The sequence below is a fragment of the Pan troglodytes genome, chromosome 22 (genome assembly GCF_028858775.2).
Source record: "Pan troglodytes isolate AG18354 chromosome 22, NHGRI_mPanTro3-v2.0_pri, whole genome shotgun sequence".
Taxonomy (NCBI): Eukaryota; Metazoa; Chordata; class Mammalia; order Primates; family Hominidae; genus Pan; species Pan troglodytes.
The window spans coordinates 26522261-26542802 of NC_072420.2; the positions used below are offsets into that span (position 1 = coordinate 26522261).

General features: G+C 36.9%; 1 protein-coding gene across 8 annotated transcripts in view; it reads left to right on the plus strand.

The window, feature by feature from the left end:
* The window catches only part of GABPA (GA binding protein transcription factor subunit alpha), a 37828-nt gene that overhangs the window by 1385 nt on the left and 15901 nt on the right, over window positions 1-20542 (plus strand). For 3 of the 8 annotated variants that reach the window (XM_024352453.3, XM_016938448.4, XM_024352455.3), the window contains exons 2-5: window positions 5232-5334; window positions 8863-9007; window positions 12698-12782; window positions 15657-15902. In XM_024352453.3, the coding sequence (XP_024208221.1) occupies window positions 5258-5334; window positions 8863-9007; window positions 12698-12782; window positions 15657-15902 (553 nt within the window). In that variant the 5' untranslated portion in view covers window positions 5232-5257. Of the gene's footprint in view, window positions 1-541; window positions 592-3534; window positions 3689-4055; window positions 4149-5231; window positions 5335-8862; window positions 9008-12697; window positions 12783-15656; window positions 15903-20542 lie in introns of those variants that run through there. The other 5 variants (XM_024352454.3, XM_063803550.1, XM_063803548.1 and 2 more) reach the window with 3 other exon arrangements.

A 20542-nucleotide genomic window follows, 5' to 3' on the forward strand; every position in this document is an offset into this window, starting at 1 on the left:
TCACTTGAGCGAATTGTAGAACGAGGCGGTGATAACATTTTTCGGTAGTGTTATCTTGAACTTCAGAAGAAACCGCTCAACTCTTTAGCAACTGCTTGAGGGACTAGCCTGTCTCTCAGGGTTCCATCCAGGCTTTCCAAGCTTCTTTATTTTTAGACATACAGTGACGCTGAGTGGACTTCAAGTCAATTTTACCTGAATTGTGTATACAAGATCATCTGTCATGAGGCATGTATAGTAATGAAGTAATTAAATCATGAGCTAGATGTTAGGTTGAAGCAAATCATCAGACCGAGTACTAAATTAAAACTGTTGACTTTAGCCTTCCCTCAACTCTTTATATATAAAACTCCAAACCTACAGAAGAATTGGGGAAAAAATCATGCAGTGAACACGCAGATACCCTTCACCTGAGGGTCCCAACTGTTAATCTTTCACTGTATGTGCTTTCTCTTTTTATATTACATAGATATGTATGCTTTGCTTTTTCTTAACTGCTACCTTTATTTTTGAAAATAAAAATGTCTTTTAATTTCCTCAGACACAGAAAAGCATTTGATAACTTAGGAAAATGTGCAGTTAATCTCGCAGGTACCCCCACACTCCACTTATAATATATTGGGAACAAAATGTTCTAAGCTCTGTAATAATGCTCTCCAATGAAGGACAATTCTCAAATTTATCTGTAGTTTCAAAAGGGAATGTTACACCTGTCTGTATTTTAAAAGACACTAGCCGTTCCCAGAATTTTTCGTTAAATTCAAGTTTAGTTTGTATCCCATCTTGTGAAACATTCCGAACCCCAGGTTGGATTTAATCCAGCAGAACCAGAGTGTCAAAGTATATGAAATTGTTCTGTGCAGTTCTGGCGGGGGCAGCCCTTAGACGGAGAAACTGCAAGTAATTTTCTCTCAGTTTTCCTAAGTATTGACATAGAAGCCTGAGGAATTGGTTTCAGAAAAAGAGATAAGACTCACTCAAAAACTGATATGAAAGATTTGGACTATTTCTCAAATCTCTGTTTTGCTTCTCTGGACTAAGCATAGAGAACCAGGAGAGAAAGAAAGATTTAAGAGACTGAGTAATATTTTTTGACAGATCATTTAAGAAACTGAGTAATTTTTTTTTTCTCCAAAAGGGCATGGGTTTTTGTTTTGTTTTGTTTTTTTCTCTATTTGGCACTTTCTAGGGATTGGTCTATAAATTTTTTGAAAGATCATAGGATAAATTTCTTTGTAGCAACTTCCTATTTTAGTGTTTATGTTAGGGGAGCCCCAGGTGTCCCTGCTGATACGCCATTAGGGCCACTTCTCAGCCTCTGGCTACATCATAATGCTTTTTTTTTTCTATCTTGCCAAAGTTTCCAGAAAATTTATGTTTTCTAATTTTAAAAAAATTGGTTGTGGAGATGGGAGTGGACCTCTTTATAAGCCCTGAAAATAAGTGATTTTTTTAAAGTGCTATTCTGCTATAAACCTGATTCTCACTTTTTTCTGTAGACAACAGTTTTTTATAATATATCTATTTTGTGTGGACATTATTTCCTTTTAACCAATACTGAAATTCCATAGTGTATACTTTCTCCACATTTTCTTTGATTAATACTTTCTTAAAATAGACACTTGGATTGGCACCAGCTGTCACCAATAAAGCTGCCCTGAACATTGTCAATCAATCCTGTTAACCAATTTGAGAATTTTTCTGGAATGCTTAGTTAGGGATGAAATTGCTGGGTTATAGGTATGAGTATGCTTGATATACTTTTCTCCAGAATGTCTACACCTGTGTGTACACCACATCTACAGAGATAGGGGAATCTTATGTCCCTGCTAACTGCTCTCGTTATTTAATTTTCTGACATTTGCCGCCGCCGCCGCCACCTGCCCCCAACACACACATGGTATAAAGTGGTAGTTTCTTGTTTTAAATTGAACTTTTGAATGATTTGAATTTGGGCATTTCTTTGTATCCTGAGTTATTTTGGTTTCCTTTTATGTGAATATCCTTTTCCTATGCTTTAACTACTTTTCTAATTTGTCCCTGTTTTTGGTTATCAAATTCCAGGCCATTGTCTATTCCATCGTCACTTTTGGGTATTGGAAATATCTTTCCATTCTGTAGCCTGTCTGTTGAACATAAATCTTGATTTTTATGTAATCAGATTTTTCTCCTTACGGTTATGTTCTTGGAATTTTATTTAAGAAATCTTTTTCTATCCTGAGACCACAAAAATGTCCCCACCATTTTCTTCTGTTTTATAGTTTTGCCTTGTATGTTTAATCCTTTAAGGCATGTGTAGTTCATTTTATATGGTGTGAAATAGTTCTTATTCATTTATTCAACACATATTGGTGGAGTGCCTGCTGAAGGTAGTACTCTTCAGAGTACTTTGTATATATTTGTGAACACATATTCTTGCCCCGTGAAGCTTATGTTGTCCTTCAAGGTAGATCCCTACTCGGTTTCCACCTGTTTTCTTCAGCCCTCAGGATGAATTCCACAATTTTACACATAGCACCAGTTAAGGAATAGGCTTTATTGGAGAAAAGGAAGGCTTATTAGACCAGCATCAGCAAGAAAAAAAAAAAACCCAAAAACAGAGGGTCTTCATTTTTTCATCATCCCCAAAGAATCCTGCTGGAGCCTGCGCATTCTGCTAGATATGCATGTGAACAGAATCTGCGCAGTCGGCTGGATGTGCTTGTGAATGGAGCCTGCGCAGTCTGCTCCATATGCATGCGTCCATCCCAGTGGAGAACCTTACCCTTTTATTGTTCGTCCTTAAAGGGCAAGCCTGAGAGCAACCTTAATTATGTGGGAAAAATTAGATCATTTTGTATCAGGCAGTCTAGATTTGGGTGCCAGCTATTTGTCAGAAAACCAGCTACCCCATAGTTGGAGATATTGAGAACTTAGGAGAGTTATAGCCCTTTCTAAAGTGGGAAGGGAGACTCAGTTTCTTAATGCTAGTGTAACAAATTATGCAAATTTAGTGGCTTAAAAACACCACCGGTTTATTATCTTACAGTTTTGGAGTCAGAAATATGAAGTAGGTCTCTGGGCTAAAATGAGGTGTTGCCAGTGCTGTTTTTCTAGAGCCTTCGAGGGAGAATCCGTTCCTTGTCTAGCTTTCAGAAGCTACCTGCATTCCTTGGCTCATAGCTCCTTTCCTCCATCTTCAAAGCCAGTCACAGCTAACCGGCAGATCTTCACATTGAATCACTCTGGCTCTCTCTTCCAATTTCCTCTTCTACTTTTAAGGACCTTCTACTTTTATTTATTTGTTTGAAGAGATAGGGTCTCGCTGTTGCCCAGGAGGGAGTGCAGTGGCACGATCATCATTCACTGCAGTCTTGACTCCTGGTCTCAAGCGATCTTCTCACTTCAGCCTCCCAAGTAGCTAGGACAACAGTTGCACACCACCATGCCTGGCTAATTTTAAAAATGTTTTTATAGGAGACAGGTTCTTTTTATGTTGCCCAGGCTGGTCTTGAACTCATGGGTTCAAACAGTCCTCTCTCCTCGATCTCCCAGAGTATTAGGATTACAGGCATGAGGCACCGTATCTGGCCCTAGCTGCGTTTTAAAAACGATCACACTCTGGCCGTTGTATTGACTGAGAATAGACTGGGGGGGGGACAAGAGTGGACACAGGGACCCCCTTTAGGAGATTGTTGCAGTACTCCAGGTAAGGGGTGGTGGTGGCTGTTGTACTGATATACGCAATACAGAGCCTATATTTGGACAACCATGGTTCATCCCCATCTGGAATGATACCTACTTAGGTTGATACACCAAAACTGTGACATGGAGCCACAGGTGGTTTAGCCTCACCTCTGAATAGCGTTCGTATGAGATGGAGCTCAAAATAAGATTGCTCTATGCAAAGCATTTGAATGCAGTGCCTGATGCTCAGCGAGTAATGGTTATTAATACAAATGAACATTTAAATTCTTCATTTAGTGAAATCTTGTAAGTGGGAGCACAACTCTTTTGTAAATGTCGAAATACCAAATTTAGTGGAGCGTTCCTTTTAAAGATACGCCTCTTTTTAGATGTGGTAGTACGCTTAGAATAACTACTCAGAAGGTGCTGTGGACTGAAAGTGCGTATGGAATTCAAAGACAAATTCATTGACCTACTGCGAGGTAGTTAATAACAGAACCTGGTACTTAACAGTATTAACACCTCAGAAATGTCCACAAAGAAATATCTATGTATATTAGCTATTTGTGTATTCCTTAGCATTTTTAAAATTCTAATGTTTTTGTATCAGTGGTTTTAAGCAATAGATAAAAATTTTACATGGGATAATTAAAAACTGAAGTAGTGGTCTGTTTAAAATAAAACCACCTCTGAAAAAATCATTAAAAATTTTCTACTATGTGTAATCAGGGAAATAATGTGCATATCTGTAATTTGTTACTTTGTTTTGCTGTTTTATAATATTCTTGCATTTATAAGAGACATCATTTGTACCAAATCCTAGCTGATTAATTTGCATATCATTGTATCAATGTGATACTTTGCAGTAAATTCTGCTACTAAGGTACAACTTTTAGCTGAATAAACATAGTTCATCTCCATGTTAAGCTTCACGTTTGAATCTGTTATTGAGACTGAGTTGCTTTAATATAGTTAACAGACCCTTAACTTAATTTTGAGGTAACTTGTTGATTGCGATTGGTCCCGAAAACATCCCAGTAAATCCAGTAGATTAATGAAGTTGTCATTTCAGGTTAATAAACGCCAGTTTTTTAAAAAATTAGTTTATAAATGTCATTTGTGGATTTTCTTTATTTTATTTTTCAAACAGGGTCTCTTGTCGCCCATGCTGGAGTGCAGTGGTGCGATCATGGCTCACTGCAGCCTCAGCCTCCTGGGCTCAGGTGATCCTCCCATCTCAGCCTCCGAAGTATTAATAGCTGGGACTACAGGTGCGTGCCACCACGCCCTGCCAATTTTTGTATTTTTAGTAGAGACAGGATTTCGCCAAGTTACCCAGGCTGATTTCAAACTCCTGGGCTCAAGCAATCTGCCTGCCTTGGCCTCCCAAAGTCCTGGGATTAGAGACACGAGCCACCACACCCAGCTGATTTTCTTCTATATGTAAAGACTACTTCCCCCTCTTCTGCTTGCCGTTTGCTTTTTATTTGGATTGGGTCTCTACTTCTTGTGTCATTTTGTTTATGTGGATAGTTTTAAAATATCTTAAAAAGTCACTCTTGCAGGACTGATCCTTTGAAATACTCCAGCCATGACTAAAAGAGAAGCAGAGGAGCTGATAGAAATTGAGATTGATGGAACAGAGAAAGCAGAGTGCACAGAAGAAAGGTTGGTGTTTCTGAATTTATCATTTTTTTTCAAAATATCAATATACCTAATTAAAACCAGGAAACAAGTCATAGTTCTTTTGGACTGTCTTTTTTTTTAACTGTTCTCAGCATTTTAGGGAATAATGTATTGTTTTATTTCCTCTGACTTAATGTGGTTGTAGCTGAGAGGGAAAGACAGTTTTAAACTAATGGTAGTAAAAGGGTAAATGAAATCAAAAGCAATTGCTTTCAATAGTTTTCTCCTTTGGGGCATTTGATTCTTTATTCTTTTCCTCAGCACTGGTTGCTTTAATTTCAGAAATAGTTTAATTCAACCTGAACTCATTTAACAAATATTTATGAGTAACTGTTGTAAACAACTAATTGACAAGAATATGTGAATAAATAAGATACTAATCTGCCCTTATAAAGGCCACGTTGTATTTGAGGAGACGTACAGGTATATGAGTACTTACGGGACCAGTACTAAGCATAAAGTGTAGTGAAACGTGTTAATTCTTGGAATAATAGTGGAATCATACTTATTTGAAAGGAGGACAGTAGTAATGAGTTCAGAATCCAAGGAGAGAACATGGGTAGAAATAGACATTTGGGAGTCAACAAGAAGACTGAGGAAAGTAGTAGTTAATGGTCCCTATTTTACTCCGTGAAGTAGGAGGTGAGATAATAAGCTGAAAGTAAAAGGGATTGAAAAGTAGTAGAGAATCTCTGTGGAGTAACAAAGGTTTAGAAGTTTCTGCAGTGGAACTGGACAAGATAGTTAAGGTTAAGGAGGATACTGAGTATTGAGAGTACAGTTGAGATTTACAATCTTAAATTTTTAATAGCGCTTTTCAACTTGTTTATCCCAGTTTTTCCAGCATAAGAAAGAGGGAATGCATGCTTCTGTGGAATTTCGTGTATAGATATTTGTGTAACAAATTACCCCAAAATTCAGAAACTAAAAATGCCTAACATTCAGCCAGATGCAGTGGCTCATGCCTGTAGTCCCAACAGTTTGGGAGGCTGAGGTGGGCAGATCACTTGAGCCCAGGAGTTCAAGACCAGCCTGGGCAGCATGGCAAAACCCTGTCTTTACAAAACATACAAAAAAAAAAAAATAGCGTGGCCTGGTGACATGTGCCTAAGTCCCAGCTACTCTGGAGGCTGAGGTGAGAGGATTGCTTGAGCCCAGGAGTTCAAGGCTGCAGTGAGCCATGATTGTGCCATCGTTGTGCCATCGCATTCCAGCTTTAGTGACAGGACAAGGTGCGGTCTCAAAAAAAAAAAAAGCCCAACATTTTTTATTGCACATTGTTTCTCAGAGAAACCTGGGAGCAACTTACCTGGGTGGATCTGTCTCGGGTATTTCATGAGTTTGCAATGAAGCTGTCAGCCCAGGCTGCAGTCTTGTAAAGACTTGACTAGGGCTAGGGTGTCTGCGTCCAAAGTCATGCTTGAGACTCTCAGCAAGATGCCTCAATTCCTCATCACATGACTCTCTCTAGGGCTGCTCATGGGATGGCAGCTGGCTTCCCTTGAAGCAAATGGTCTGAGAGACAGAATGGCAAAGTAGAAAGCCCCAGTGTCTTTTTTAAGTAATCTAAGAAGTGACATATCACTTTGTCTTAGTCTTCTGGTCACACAGTCCAACCCTAGTACAGTGCTGGAGGGAACTTTAAAAGGGCATGAATTTAAGAATCATTAGCAGCCCTCTTGGAGCCTAGCATGCATATATTTATACATGCATGCACACAGATGGTCCACAAAGTCTAAAGTATGTACTATCTGACCTTTTGTGGGTAGTCTAGGTTAGGCGACAGATTGGTAATTAATATGTATGACCTATGTGAAGGAGGCAGTAATTGTCGTTCACCTAACGTAGATTTTTGCTGTGCAGGAATTTAGGTCTAGTAGTATGAGATCATCTTTTTTTTTTTTAAGAGAAATTGGTACTTTAGATATTTGAGGTCTTCCAAGGTTTAAATGATAGCAATAAAAACTTTAAAAAAATGTTTAATGTTCAGCTAGTATAAAGTAGTTCTTTAAAAATTTGTTTTAAAAGTGACATTTGAATCTTAAGAGTAATTGTTACAAAAAAAGAAAAAACTGGCCTGACACAGTGGCTCATGCTTGTAATCCCAGCACTTTGGGAGGCCAAGGCAGGTGAATCACGAGGTCAAGAGATCGAGACCATCCTGGCCAACATGCCAGTCTCTACAAAAAATACAAAAATTAGCTAGGCATGGTGGCGCATGCCTGTAGTCCCAGATACTCGGGAGGCTGAGGCAGGAGAATCGCTTGAACTCGGGAGGCGGAGGTTGTAGTGAGCCAAGATCGCGCCACTGCACCCCAGCCTAGGAACAGAGCGAGACTGTCTCAAAAAAAAAAAAAAAAAAACCTACCATGGCTATAGCTGAAGAGTTTGGTAAAAAGGCTTACTTAAGGTTTTTTTTTTACCTTAACAAATAACAATAGTAGACTAGTATTTTTAAATAAGCTTGTTTTTAATCATGAGGGTTCTATTTTATAAATTTTAAATGTTTTAAGTCAAGTGCAATGGCACACACCTGTAGTCCCAGCTACTTGGGAGGCTGAGGTGGGAAGATCAGTTGAGCTCAGGAGTTTGAGGCCGGCCTGGTGTGAACATAGGGAGACTCTCTCTAAAATTAAAATATAAATAAATATTGTAGAAAAAAGTTTAAGCTATATACATTCATTGAATATCATGTATGTATCTCATTTTACTTGTAATTTATGTGAAAACTTGACAGATTTTTAATGCATACTGTTTTTGACAATCACAAATAAGATTTAAATCATATTTAAATTAAACATGTTGGAATACTTAATTGAATTCCACATTCACCAATTCAGCAAATATTACTTAGTATTTGTCTATTTGGCCCTATATAAGGATTTGTAAGAGATATGTAGGATTACTTACCAAAGATTTTAACCCTTTTGAATTCAAAGTGTGAAATAATATGAAAGAGCACTAAGACAGTTTTTAGGAAGAATATACATTTTTTTTAAAACGTGGAGCTGTCCTGATTATAACCAGTTGTGTTCATATTAAATTAAAGGGAAAGTCTTTTATTTAACTTATTCTATTTTTATATCTTTATTTTTTTTTATGTGGGGAAGGGAAATTGACTAGTAGAGATGGCATACAGATTTTGAGGAGACAATGTGTCTTCCTTTCTGGGTCTAAAATTCTTCAAAATAACTTGAAAATGTAATGCAAATGCAAACATAATGTATGTGCAATGTTTATATGTGTACACATACACACATATGTATGTACATACATAATGAGGCATATTTACAAGGATGCTTTAAATTTCAAGCTTAGCATTTCTCTGTGAAATTCAGTGTTCATTTTGGCAACACTAGTTGGTGATGAGCCTGCCACAGTATCTATGTAGAAATGACTTTTCAAAGACCAGAAATGTGTTTTCGTTTGGGATTGTGTTTTTAGCATATTGTTGCTTTGAAATCCAGGGTAAAAAATGTAACTGTTAGCACTTACATCTTTAACATTTAGCATTGTAGAACAAACCTACGCGCCAGCTGAATGTGTAAGCCAGGCCATAGACATCAATGAACCAATAGGCAATTTAAAGAAACTGCTAGAACCAAGACTACAGTGTTCTTTGGATGCTCATGAAATTTGTCTGCAAGATATCCAGGTAATTTTTATTTTTGTAAATTTCTATTGCAACATTTTAGTCTGCATAGGAATATTTTTTGTTAGCCTTTTCTTTATAGCTATAGACTTTATCTCTAAGAAGATTTGACCTGTATTACCGTAAAATTTAAGTGTTTAGAAATAAAAAGGTTTTTAAGCAAAGTTTTCTCCATTTAAAATTATATTTTAAATATTTAGTACTAAAACAAATGAAACATTTGTTTTTTACTTTCACAAATATAAAATGAGAAGTTTAAATAAATTGGAATCAAAGCTTAAATATAAGTAGTAACAGTAGGAAGCCCATTGACTTTTGAAGCTGAAGTGTATTTCTAGCCAGCTTTTAACTTCTCAAACGTATCATTTAACTAAATGATTTCTACATTTCCGTTTTACCTTTATTTTCTCTAACAGTAAGTTTTGGATAAGAATTTAAATATCAACTGATAGGTCCTGGAATTTATTGTAAAAGGATTTTACCCATGGTAGTAGTATAATATGTTATGTCTGAAACATATCCCGAGTCATATTTTACAGTACATTTTAAAGATAGGTAGCACTTTTATGTATAAAAGGTAGCAGCCTAAATAGGATTGCCCATACAGTTTTCCATGACCTTCCTTAAACATATGATTAAATACTAGAGTTTTATACTTTTTTCTTTCTTTTTCTTGAAATGGAGTCTCGTTCTGTCACCCAGGCTTTAGTGCAGTCGTGTAGTTTCGGGTCACTGCAACCTCCACCTCCCAGGTTCAAACGATCCTCCTGCCTCAGCCTCCTGAGTAGCTGGGACTACTACAGGCCGGTGCTTCCACACCTGGCTAATTTTCGTATTTTTAGTAGACACGGGGCTTTGCTGTGTTGGCCAGGCTGGTCTTGAACTCCTGCTCTCAAGTGATCCGCCTGCCTTGGCCTCCCAAAGTGCTAGGATTACAGGTGTGAGCCAGCGTGCCTGGCTGAGTTTTATACTATTTTTATATTAACTTAGATGAATGTATATTGTTTCATCTTCTGGATCGTTTGATTTATTTTATTCTTTACTGCTTCCCCTGCCTGCCTTGTGATATGGGTATTCTGTATATTACAGAACTTTTTTATTAGTTTTTTAAAAATTCAAATCATCATATGCTGCTACTATTTTTAATAAGATATTGTTGTACAATAAGTTGAAGTGTTTTAACAAAATTTGTGCATTTTATTTGCCTTTTAACCATACTTTAATCTTTTCATTTCAATATAAATCTAGTAATTGGTGGTGGGTAGGGAAGATAGAGTGCCTCTAAAACTAGGGCATGTGGGAAGGTCTAGTAGTGTTACAATTTTAGGATTTAAAGTTTTTTTCTCTTAACAATGAGAGGATGAGTTAGCTTAGTCTTTTTGGAAGACCACCTCCCATTTAATATCTGTTCATGTTAAATGTGAAATTCCTACCAGTTCCACTTCAGCAAATTATTCCTACAGAAATGCTCACTTGGGTAGGTAAAGATATATGCATGAAGATGTTCATGGCTTTGCAAAAACTGAAAACACCTCAAATGTTCCAAAAATGAGATTTGATAAATTAGTTCCATAGAATAGAATTCGAGGTAGCCATTAAAAACTGGTGAACTTGAGCTATATGGGCAAGGTACGTTGAGTGAAAAAAATACTTGCAAAACACTCTAATTCTCTCACGTAATCTTCACATCAGTCTTTGAAATCAGCATATTTTTAGTCACATTCTGCAGATGTAGAAACAGATTTAAAGAGGTTAAATAATTTGCCCAATGTGTGGCTACAAAAGGGTATACTGGAATTTGAACCCAGACCTCTGTGGCTCCAGAACTCTCTTCACTTGTTTGAGGCGAAAAAACAAAAAACTATTTTAAAGGTTTATAGTGAATATAACTCAGTGTCACTGGACTTTGCCTGGTTTTGCTCATATGTAAAATAAAGGAGAATCTGGACTTGATCTCTTAGTTGTCTTTCAGCTGTAACATTTATTGCTTTCTTTATAACACTTGACCTATCCAAAATGAAAGTATGGCCTGCAGATTACCCAGGCTCTTCCAAGTTCTCAGTAAATATTAGTTGGATAAATGGTAATATTTATAATTCATATTGTCATAGAATTCAGGGCTAGCTTTGGATCTAAGGGCATTTTGCATTACTCCTTGTCCCCCTTTCCTCCTTAAAAAGGATATGAGGACCACACTGACATGTTCTTCATGTCAATGCAAACATACATTTCAATCAGAAGTCTTGCTGCTTATGGTAATGCTGTGGGCTGACTTGAAAGCTGAGGGAACAACGGCTAAGTTGCACTTTTTTGAAGAGTGTTAACACAAGATCAAATACCAGGCTTGAGTTTTGTCCTTGTTCTGGCTTTTAGTGAACTTGCTAATATGTTCAGTACCTGAGAGCTTATACTTTCAGAGTTACATTTGCCATAGCTTCTAATGGATAATACCAGTGTCCACCAGACAAGGAGAAAAAAACTTGACATTAAGACAATTTTTAATGAAATGTGTATTAATGGATGAAACTGTCATATTTAATCTATCTGTCTACAAGGTTACACGGTGTTTTTTTTTTGTTTTTTTTTTTTTTGGAGATGGAGTCTTGCCGTATTGCCCAGACTGAGTGCAGTGGCGCTCACTGCAACCTCCGCCTACTGGGTCTAAGCAATTTTCATGCCTCAGCCTCCCAAGTAGCTGGGATTACAGGCATGCGCCACCACTCCTGGCTAATTTTGGTATTTGTGTATAGACAGGGTTTCTCCATGTTGCCCAGGCTGGTCTCGAACTTCAGACCTCAGGTGATCCACCTGCCTTGGACTCCCAAAGTGCTGGGATTACAAGTGTGAGCCACCATGCCCAGCCCTACACAGTTTGTCTTCTCCCCTGTTCAAGTTAGATTCATAGTTATTTGTCATGTGTTTGTGCCATGACGACACCATCAGTTGAATTCTTGGGAATGCGAGTAGGACATGCAGCTTTATGACATGCAGACACAGTTATAAATTATGCAAGATGATTATAATGGAAGCCTGTCTTTAAGCTGATGACAGAAAGTGTCTGGAAGTCAGAATTAATGTTTTATCATCAATTTGCCATAGTGTGAAATGCATTCTATAAGGATATATGAAGGAAAAAACACTAATACTGAAATGATATAGAATTAGGATTCAAGATATTCATAGCTAGGTTAGGTAGTAAGGTCATAAGTGCTTTAATTTTATTAACTTTATGATGAGAGATTTAGAGGAAACCCTTATCTTCAATATGTAGCATTGATTACAAGGCAGATATGACAAGAATATGTTAATATATTTAGATAAATTATCATGACTAATTAAACACTTTTACTTATTCATGACAGATATAGCATTACCTTCTACTTTAAATACATTTCAGAATGAATAATTGCCTTTTGGAATTATTTAAAATCCCAAACTAGACTCCAGAGGTAGAGAAAACTGACATGACAAATTTGGTGGTATGCTGTCCTCAATTACTTCCTCAGTGGTGAAAATATTTTAGATTTTGGCAAAGAATTAAATATGACAAGCTAAATAATGTGTTCTTATAATTTAATTAGTATGTTCAGTAATTAAGTTCTGTTTGGTACATTCATTTATTCTAAACCAAAGGCAAGGGACTTAATCTAATGATTGCACTGAAATAATCTTACTCATTTTATCCATGGTTAGCTGGATCCAGAACGAAGTTTATTTGACCAAGGAGTAAAAACAGATGGAACTGTACAGCTTAGTGTACAGGTAATTTCTTACCAAGGTAAGTTACTTTTCATGATAGTTATTTAAAATTTTAGCTCATGTTTTTCTGATACAATTTATAAGTTTTTAGGTGTTTTCGACGGTTGTCTACATTACTTGATATGATATAATAGCCAAATATTCATGCTTTGGGTTTAGTAGTTTTATTTGACAGGGTGAAACAGATAGTATAACACATTCTACTTAGTTCAATCATAAAAGGATATATTATATGGTAGTAAATAGCAGAATCAGAGAGAGTACTGGAAGTCAGCAGGTTGCAGCTGACTTCCTAAGAGTACCTCAGCCACACTGCAGAACTGGACTGCTAAGGAAGCTGCTGCCCTGCCATGATCTGGAAAATACAACACCTGGAAGCTACCATGGTAGCTGTCACTTTAACCATGTTGCCTTTACAGTGATCCACACTAGTCAAAAAAATAGATGTCTGCTGGCTGCGGGGGCTCACGCCTGTAATCCTACCACTTTGGGAGGCTGAGGTGGGCAGATCATTTGAGGTCAAGAGTTTGAGAACAGCCTGGCCAACATGATGCAACCCCGTCTCTACTAAAAATACAGAATAAGCTGGGTGTGGTGGCACATGCCTGTAATCCCAGCTACTTGGGAGGCTAAGACAGGAAAATCACTTGAACCCAGGAAGTGGAGGTTGCAGTGAGCAGAGATTGTGTCACTACACTGCATCTTGGGCAACAAGAGGAAAACTCTGTCTCAATCAATCAATCAATCAATAAAAGAACAGATGTTATCTGCCTCAATGGTCCCCAACCTTTTTTGGCACCAGGGACCAGTTTCACAGAAGACAGTTTTTCCGTGGATTGGGGCAGGGGAATTCAAGCACATTACATTAAGGTGTGCTTTGTATCTATTATTACTACATTGTAGTGTATAATGAAATAATTATACAACTCACCATAATGTAGAATCAATGGAAGCCTTGAGTTTGTTTCCCTGCAACTAGACAGTTTCATCTGGAGGTGATGGGAGACAGTGACAGAGTATTAGGCATTAAATTCTCATAAGGAGCACGCAACCTAGATACTTCGCATGTGCAGCTCACAATAGGGTTTGTGCTCCTATGAGAATTTAATGCTACCACTGATCTGACAGGAAGTGAAGCTCAGGCGGTAATGTGAGTGAAAGGGAGCGACTGTAAATACAGATGAAACTTTATCCACTCGCCTGCCAGTCACCTCCTGTTGTGTGGTCTGTGGCCTGGGGTTTGGGGACCTCTGATCTGCCTGCTTGTCTCCTCTTAACCCATTTCCAAATAGAAGGCTTATACCAGTGATTCTAAAGCATTAATCACGCCTGGAACCCTAGCTGCAAAGAAATCCAGCCAGTACAGTTTAGCACAGAGAGAAGAATTTGTAATAGACATAGAGTCATCCAGTCAACCTTATTCATTACAGTATTTTACTAAACTTGTATAAGTACCCAAGTTAGAAAAGAAAATTAGGAAACTGTTTTGGTAGGTTGAATTTTAGCTTTTTAAAATTTAGAATAATTTCATCTCTGAACATACATTGTTCACAATTATGTTTCACAAACCACATTTTTCTTCAGACTCTGACAATGGTAGTTACGTACTTGTGATCCTTAATTCCCTCAGGACTGATTATTGGGAATAGGAAATAAATTAGTAGTTTTTATCTTTAAAAGCCTAGTGATCTCTTGATGCAAGTGTGTTTAAGAAGAGTTTGCTTAAAGCCATTAAAGTATGAAATTTAGATGAAGGATTAGGAAATAGATTTTAACAAAAAATATTTTTGATTTTGATTGTTTTTATCATGTATATTTGAAAAGTGATTCTCTTTAAACTACCTGAGAATGATAGTAGTAGTTTCTTGCAATACTGGTTTTCACAGAAGATCGAAGTTGAGTTGTGCTTTTTCTTTAAGCTGTACTTTGATTGAATTTTGATATAGATTGTAATAGATTCAGTAAGAAACAGAAGCAGTTATGTAATATGACAGTGTCTTAGAGCTGTCATTTTAGTCTGAGGTTATTTCATAAAGGGCTAATTCCATTTTGAATAGATAAATAAAAGTATATCTTATAGAGAGTACTGCACACATAATGAAATAACTGCTTTTATGGCATAATTTCTTGGCTTAATTATAATTTAATTAGGTATAATCAAATTATAATTTAATAGGTTTCAATGTGTTTTAAACTATCCAGAATTAAATCAAAATCAGAATTTTGATTTAATTCTGGATAGTTGAGGAGCCTTTGTATTAATAAATTATTTATTTTTATTTTTTATTTTTTTCCATAGGAATTACAGTTCTTAACACCTTTATACTAGGAGCTTAAAATATTCAGGATTTGGGTTTTTCTTCATCTCATTTAAAATGAAATTTAGAATTTAATGGTTAATTTAATTTAGTAAATTTGGCATAATTTTTAACACATCTACTTTGTCCTTTAAAAAGAAAAACTGAGTCAGTAAATAATAATTTTAATTTGCTTAGAAGGATTTTTTAAAATTCCAAGGATAGGTAGCTGCTCATTTATACTCTGCCTAGTCTAATTTTTATTGTTTCGTATTGGTAATTTTTATTTTTATTTATTTATTTATTTTATTGTGGTAAGAACTGGTACTTCTTTTTTTCTAATGACGTTTATAGGTAGAGTTTGTGTGTGTGTCTTATTTTTTATAAAATTATTTTAAACTTGTAGAAAAGTTGCAAGACTGGTAAAAGAATTCTTGAATATCCTTCACCCAGATTCCCCAAATGTTAACTTTTACTACATTTGCTTTATTCGATGTAGTTTTTCTCTACCATTTGGGAACATATAAACTAAATTATTTTTTGGTGACTTCTGCGTTTTCATTTAGATTTACAATTTTTTTTAATCCACTGTTCAGGAATTGAACCAAAGTTAAACATCCTTGAAATTGTTAAACCTGCGGACACTGTTGAGGTTGTTATTGATCCAGATGCCCACCATGCTGAATCAGAAGCACATCTTGTTGAAGAAGCTCAAGTGATAACTCTTGATGGCACAAAACACATCACAACCATTTCAGATGAAACTTCAGAACAAGTGACAAGATGGGCTGCTGCACTGGAAGGCTATAGGAAAGAACAAGAACGCCTTGGGATACCCTATGGTAATGAAATGCATAATTCTATATTGGGTAGAATAATAGGAATTAAGCTTGACATAGAAGACACTAGGGTAAGTTATAATCTATTTTACATGTAGAGTTATTAGGATGAATGTTGATTTTCTGTATCTCTCTTTTAATTGTAACGCACATTTAAGCTCATGTGGTGGACAAATTCTGTCCTGCGTGCAGGAAATACAAAGAAGTCTAAAAAATTTCTGCTCTTAGGGTGTTGAGAGTGTAGTTGAAGAGAGAGAAGATAGATGAAAAGAGATAATTGCCATAAAAGGTAACATGTTTTTAAACTGTCAGTAACTCTTGTAGAAGAAGTATGCTATTGGAATCTCAAAGAGATCATAGTTGCCCTGAGGGAAAGCTGAAAAGAGTTTATTATAAATAAGATACCATTGGGCAGAGAAAGACATTTAAGACAGGAAATGTTATGTGCAAAGCTTAGACCTGGGGGTATGCATGAGTAGTGAGAAAATGGAGTGGTTAAGGAGTTACTCTATAGCATTACAGAACTGTTTTTGATTGATGAAAATGATAATTGAAAAATGAATATGGTGGCAGTATATGGCATAAGTTGGAACAGGTAGAGACTAAGTGAAGGGAAAACAGGAGCATATTATTATAGTTGTGACTGGATGATAATGTCTACATTAGCCCAGACTCCAGATGATTTCTTTGGGAGTAGCAAGGAAAAAGTGGATGAAAACAGTGATAGGACTGAGCAGATTGACAGATTTTATGAGGGTAGAGAGGGAAGATACAAGTATTGATCTAACTTCTCAAGCTTCATCTTGGTGACTAAAACAGTAATAATCTTGATAAAAATTGGTTCCATCATCATTACATATTTAGTGAACACTACCGTACGCCAGGCACCATGTTAAATGCTGGGCTTAATTAAGATGGTGCACTATGAAGAGCATGCTTTCAAAAGCCCAGTTGGGGAAGTAGAGAAGTCTGTTATAGGAAATGTTTTTTTCAAGAGAAGGTGGATAGCACTTGATTTTGATGTGGAAGTTTATATTCAGCTGGAGGTTAGCCAGAAAATGGTTTCAGTTATATAAGATTTGGGCTGGAGACAAAGATGTTATATGAGACTCATTCCCACTGAATTTATATTTGAAGCTATAAAAGTCTACGTAGTCCCTGATGGAAAGGGAGAAATGGAAAAGAACACACAACTAAAGGCATATACCCTAGACCCTGTAAACATTTAGGGTTGGAGAAAAGGGAGACAAGAAATAACTGAAGAGACAGAAAGAAAGTAAGAACTTATATGTATAGTGTCACTGAAATTGAGAGGAGAGTTTGGATGGTCAAGACTCTCAGATGCTGCCGAGAAAGTCAAAGAATGCTGACTGATATCTATTAAATTTGATGATCAGAGGATCATTCTTAAATTTAGACAGAAGTAACTAGAGTTGGCGAGACAAAACAGAATCATAAGAAATAGATATCTTAGAAATGGGGGCAGATGAGGAAGAATGCTGGGGTAACAAATAAATAATACTGATCTTCCAAGAGTTGGTGGGGACCTGAGTGTATTTGTAAATGAAACAGTATTGTCGGGTTTTTGTCCTTTTTTTATTTTTTATTTTCAGAGACAAGGTTGTACCTGGGGAGCAGGGCTGATGACAGAAAGGCTGTATTGTAGAACCACTGTTTTCCCTAGGACATTTTTTTCTTTCTTTAAACCAAACCTAAAAGATACACAGTAAATGAGAGAGCTTACCCACGGAACTGAAAGAGAGCTATGGAACCAGACAGCTAATGTAGAATTTCAGTCTGTCCCTCCGCTGCCCAGTACTGTAGCCACTAATCACACGTGAGCACTTGAAGTGTCTCTGGTCAAAATTAAGATGGGTTGTAAATGCAAAAATACCCATTAAAAGAAAAAGTATAAAATCTTTTCTAATTTTTTATATTAATTACCAGTTGAAATAACATTTGGAACATTAAGTTAAAATAAATTCATTATTAAGATGTATTTGACCAAGTTTTTAAATGTAACTATTAGAAAATTTAAAATTACATAATGGTCTGCATTGTATTTCTGTTGGACAGCCCTGATCTTGATAATTGTAGCCTTCAGTTCTGGATGTTCTTACTGCATTATTTTGATAAATACCTGTGTTCTTTTTGCTGGAACTCCTGTTGAATCTCTTGAGTTGATCTGCTGCATCTTTTTTCTTGTTTATTTTTCATCTTACCTATCTGCACTACTTTCTGCCAGATTTTCTTGTGTTTTTAATATAACCTATCTGATTTTTAATTTACAAGGGCTCTTCATTTTTGTTTGTTCCTTTCTGTAGCATTCTGATCTTACATTGCCAATATCGTGTTTTCTCCTACTTCTCTGAGTATATTGATTATAGTTTTTTTTTAACTTTTAAAAAGCTTTACCATGGTATATCTGTTTCTTGTGGATACTGTTTTTCTTGTGGTTTTTGTTTGTGTTGTTTTTAACCTTTCCCAAATATCTAATTATTTTTGCCCATCTTTTCATATTTAAGAATTAATCACTTTAGGCCAGGCGCAGTAGCTCATGCCTGTAATCCCAGCACTTTGGGAGGCTGAGGCAGGTGGGTCACTTGAGGCCAGGAGTTTGAGACCAGCCTGGCTAACATGGTAAAACCTGTTTCTACTAAAAACACAAAAATTAGCTGGGCGTGGTGGTACATGCCTGTAATCCCAGCTACTTGGGAGGCTGAGGCACAAGAATCTCTTGAACCTGGGAGGTGGACGTTGCAGTGAGCCGAAATTGCACCAGTGCACTCCAGCCTGGGCAACAAAGTGAGACTCCATCTCAAAAGAAAAAAAATAAGAGTAAATAACTTTAAAGCTAATTAATGCGAAGTTCTGAAGGATTTGATAACTATATGCTGATAAAACGAGGCATTGACTATTTCATTAATAGAATTTCAGGCCAGGTGTGTTGGCTCATGCCTATAATCCCAGCACGTTGGGAGGCTGAGGTGAGAGGGTTTCTTGAGGCCAGGAGTTTGAGACCAGCCTGGGCTATATAGCCAGACTGTCTCCAAAAAAAAGAAAAAAGAAAAAAGAGCTGGGCATAGTGGCATACACCAATATCCTAGGAGGCTAAGCTGGGAAAATTGCTTGAGCTCTGGAGTTTGAGGCTATAGAGAGCTTTGATGGCACCACTATACTCCAGCCTGGGTGGCAAAGCAAGACTGTCTAAAAAAAAAAAAAAAAAAAAAAAAGGGCAAAGAAAAGAGTTTCAAACGTGTCAATATTTATAGATCTTTTTGCAGATACCTGTCAGCAGTAGAAGATAGGGGTGAGCATTTGGGGTAGGTGTGCATGTGAATACTGTGTTGTGGAACTGGAAAAGGAAGTAGAGCAGGGAGGAGGTAGAGAAGGTGGAGACTGTCTCACTCTTCAGTTTATAGGCTTTTATTACTGGGAATTGTTCTCTCGGTGTCTGTTCGTGTCTCTCCCCATCTATTAATAAGTGTTTTCCCGGTGTCCACATGTGTGGGGTGCACTCATTTAACTGGCCCCCCAAATGAAAGAGAGACCCTGGAGGTTCTAACCACACCATCTACTTTAAATCAGTCTCCTTATTTTCAGCTTTAAGCCTCTGTTGCTACTCAGAACCACCATGACTTGAACCAGTGAAGGGGGTTCTGCAGGCAGGAATTCTCTCACTTCTTACTGGCATCCTCCTTGGCAAACATTTTAGGTCATAGTTTTCCCCTCCTCTGCCAAATCGATTACCACTCTGCTTATTGTCTTCAAAACATTAGATTAAATCTTTCATCCATGCCTGTCACTTTGTACTCATGTTCCTGTGATTTTGCATCTTTTAAAAATTCCTTTACTCTTGTTTTACTAGAGTCTTAGAGAAAGGAGGCAGAACATGGGTGGACAATTAGTTATGTTAAACCAGAAGTCCTGATATTTGAGAAAACAAATCAGACAAATTATATTTTTCCCTGAGTTTTTTTTATTTTTAAATTTTTATGTGAAATTAGCTTTCTTTTTCTTTTAAAAGAGGTGTGTTTCAGGATAGCTTTTCTATTTAACTCTGCTTCTGTTGTTTTCAAGTAGTATAGTACTCACAGATAAGGCAACTTTCTTTTTCAGTTCTTGTCGACTTTTACCTGGGCCTTCTCCTCTTTCCTTTTCCTTGGCGTCCCTCTGCTGCTCACTTCTAGTTCCACTCTGCCAGTTTCTCCTTACTGTGGGCCATTCTCCTGAAAGTGGTTCTTGGCTCAGTTTGACAAACACCCAGGTGCTACATTGCTTCAGCCCTTTAAATCTTAACACACACTGCGGCTATTGGATTGGGCGAAACTGCTTTTTAGCGTTGCTTTCATCTTGTCCTGTTGTACTTTGAATGCATGCTTCTTGGCTGCGCTCAGGTTTTCCTATGATCAGAGTGGGTCACACTTCCCTTGCTTCCCTTTGCTTTCTCCTGCACACAAGCTAAGACCATGGAGGTCTTATAGCTGTTACTGCTTTGTCTTTACCCTCTTGTATCTTGAGGTCCATGAAGATATCTTGTCACCTGGTTTTATGTAAATGTTCGTGGGTTTTTGGTTTTGTTCTCCAGTCACTTTTTTATGTTTATGTGTACAATTCAGAAAAATTAAAAAACTTTGCCACCA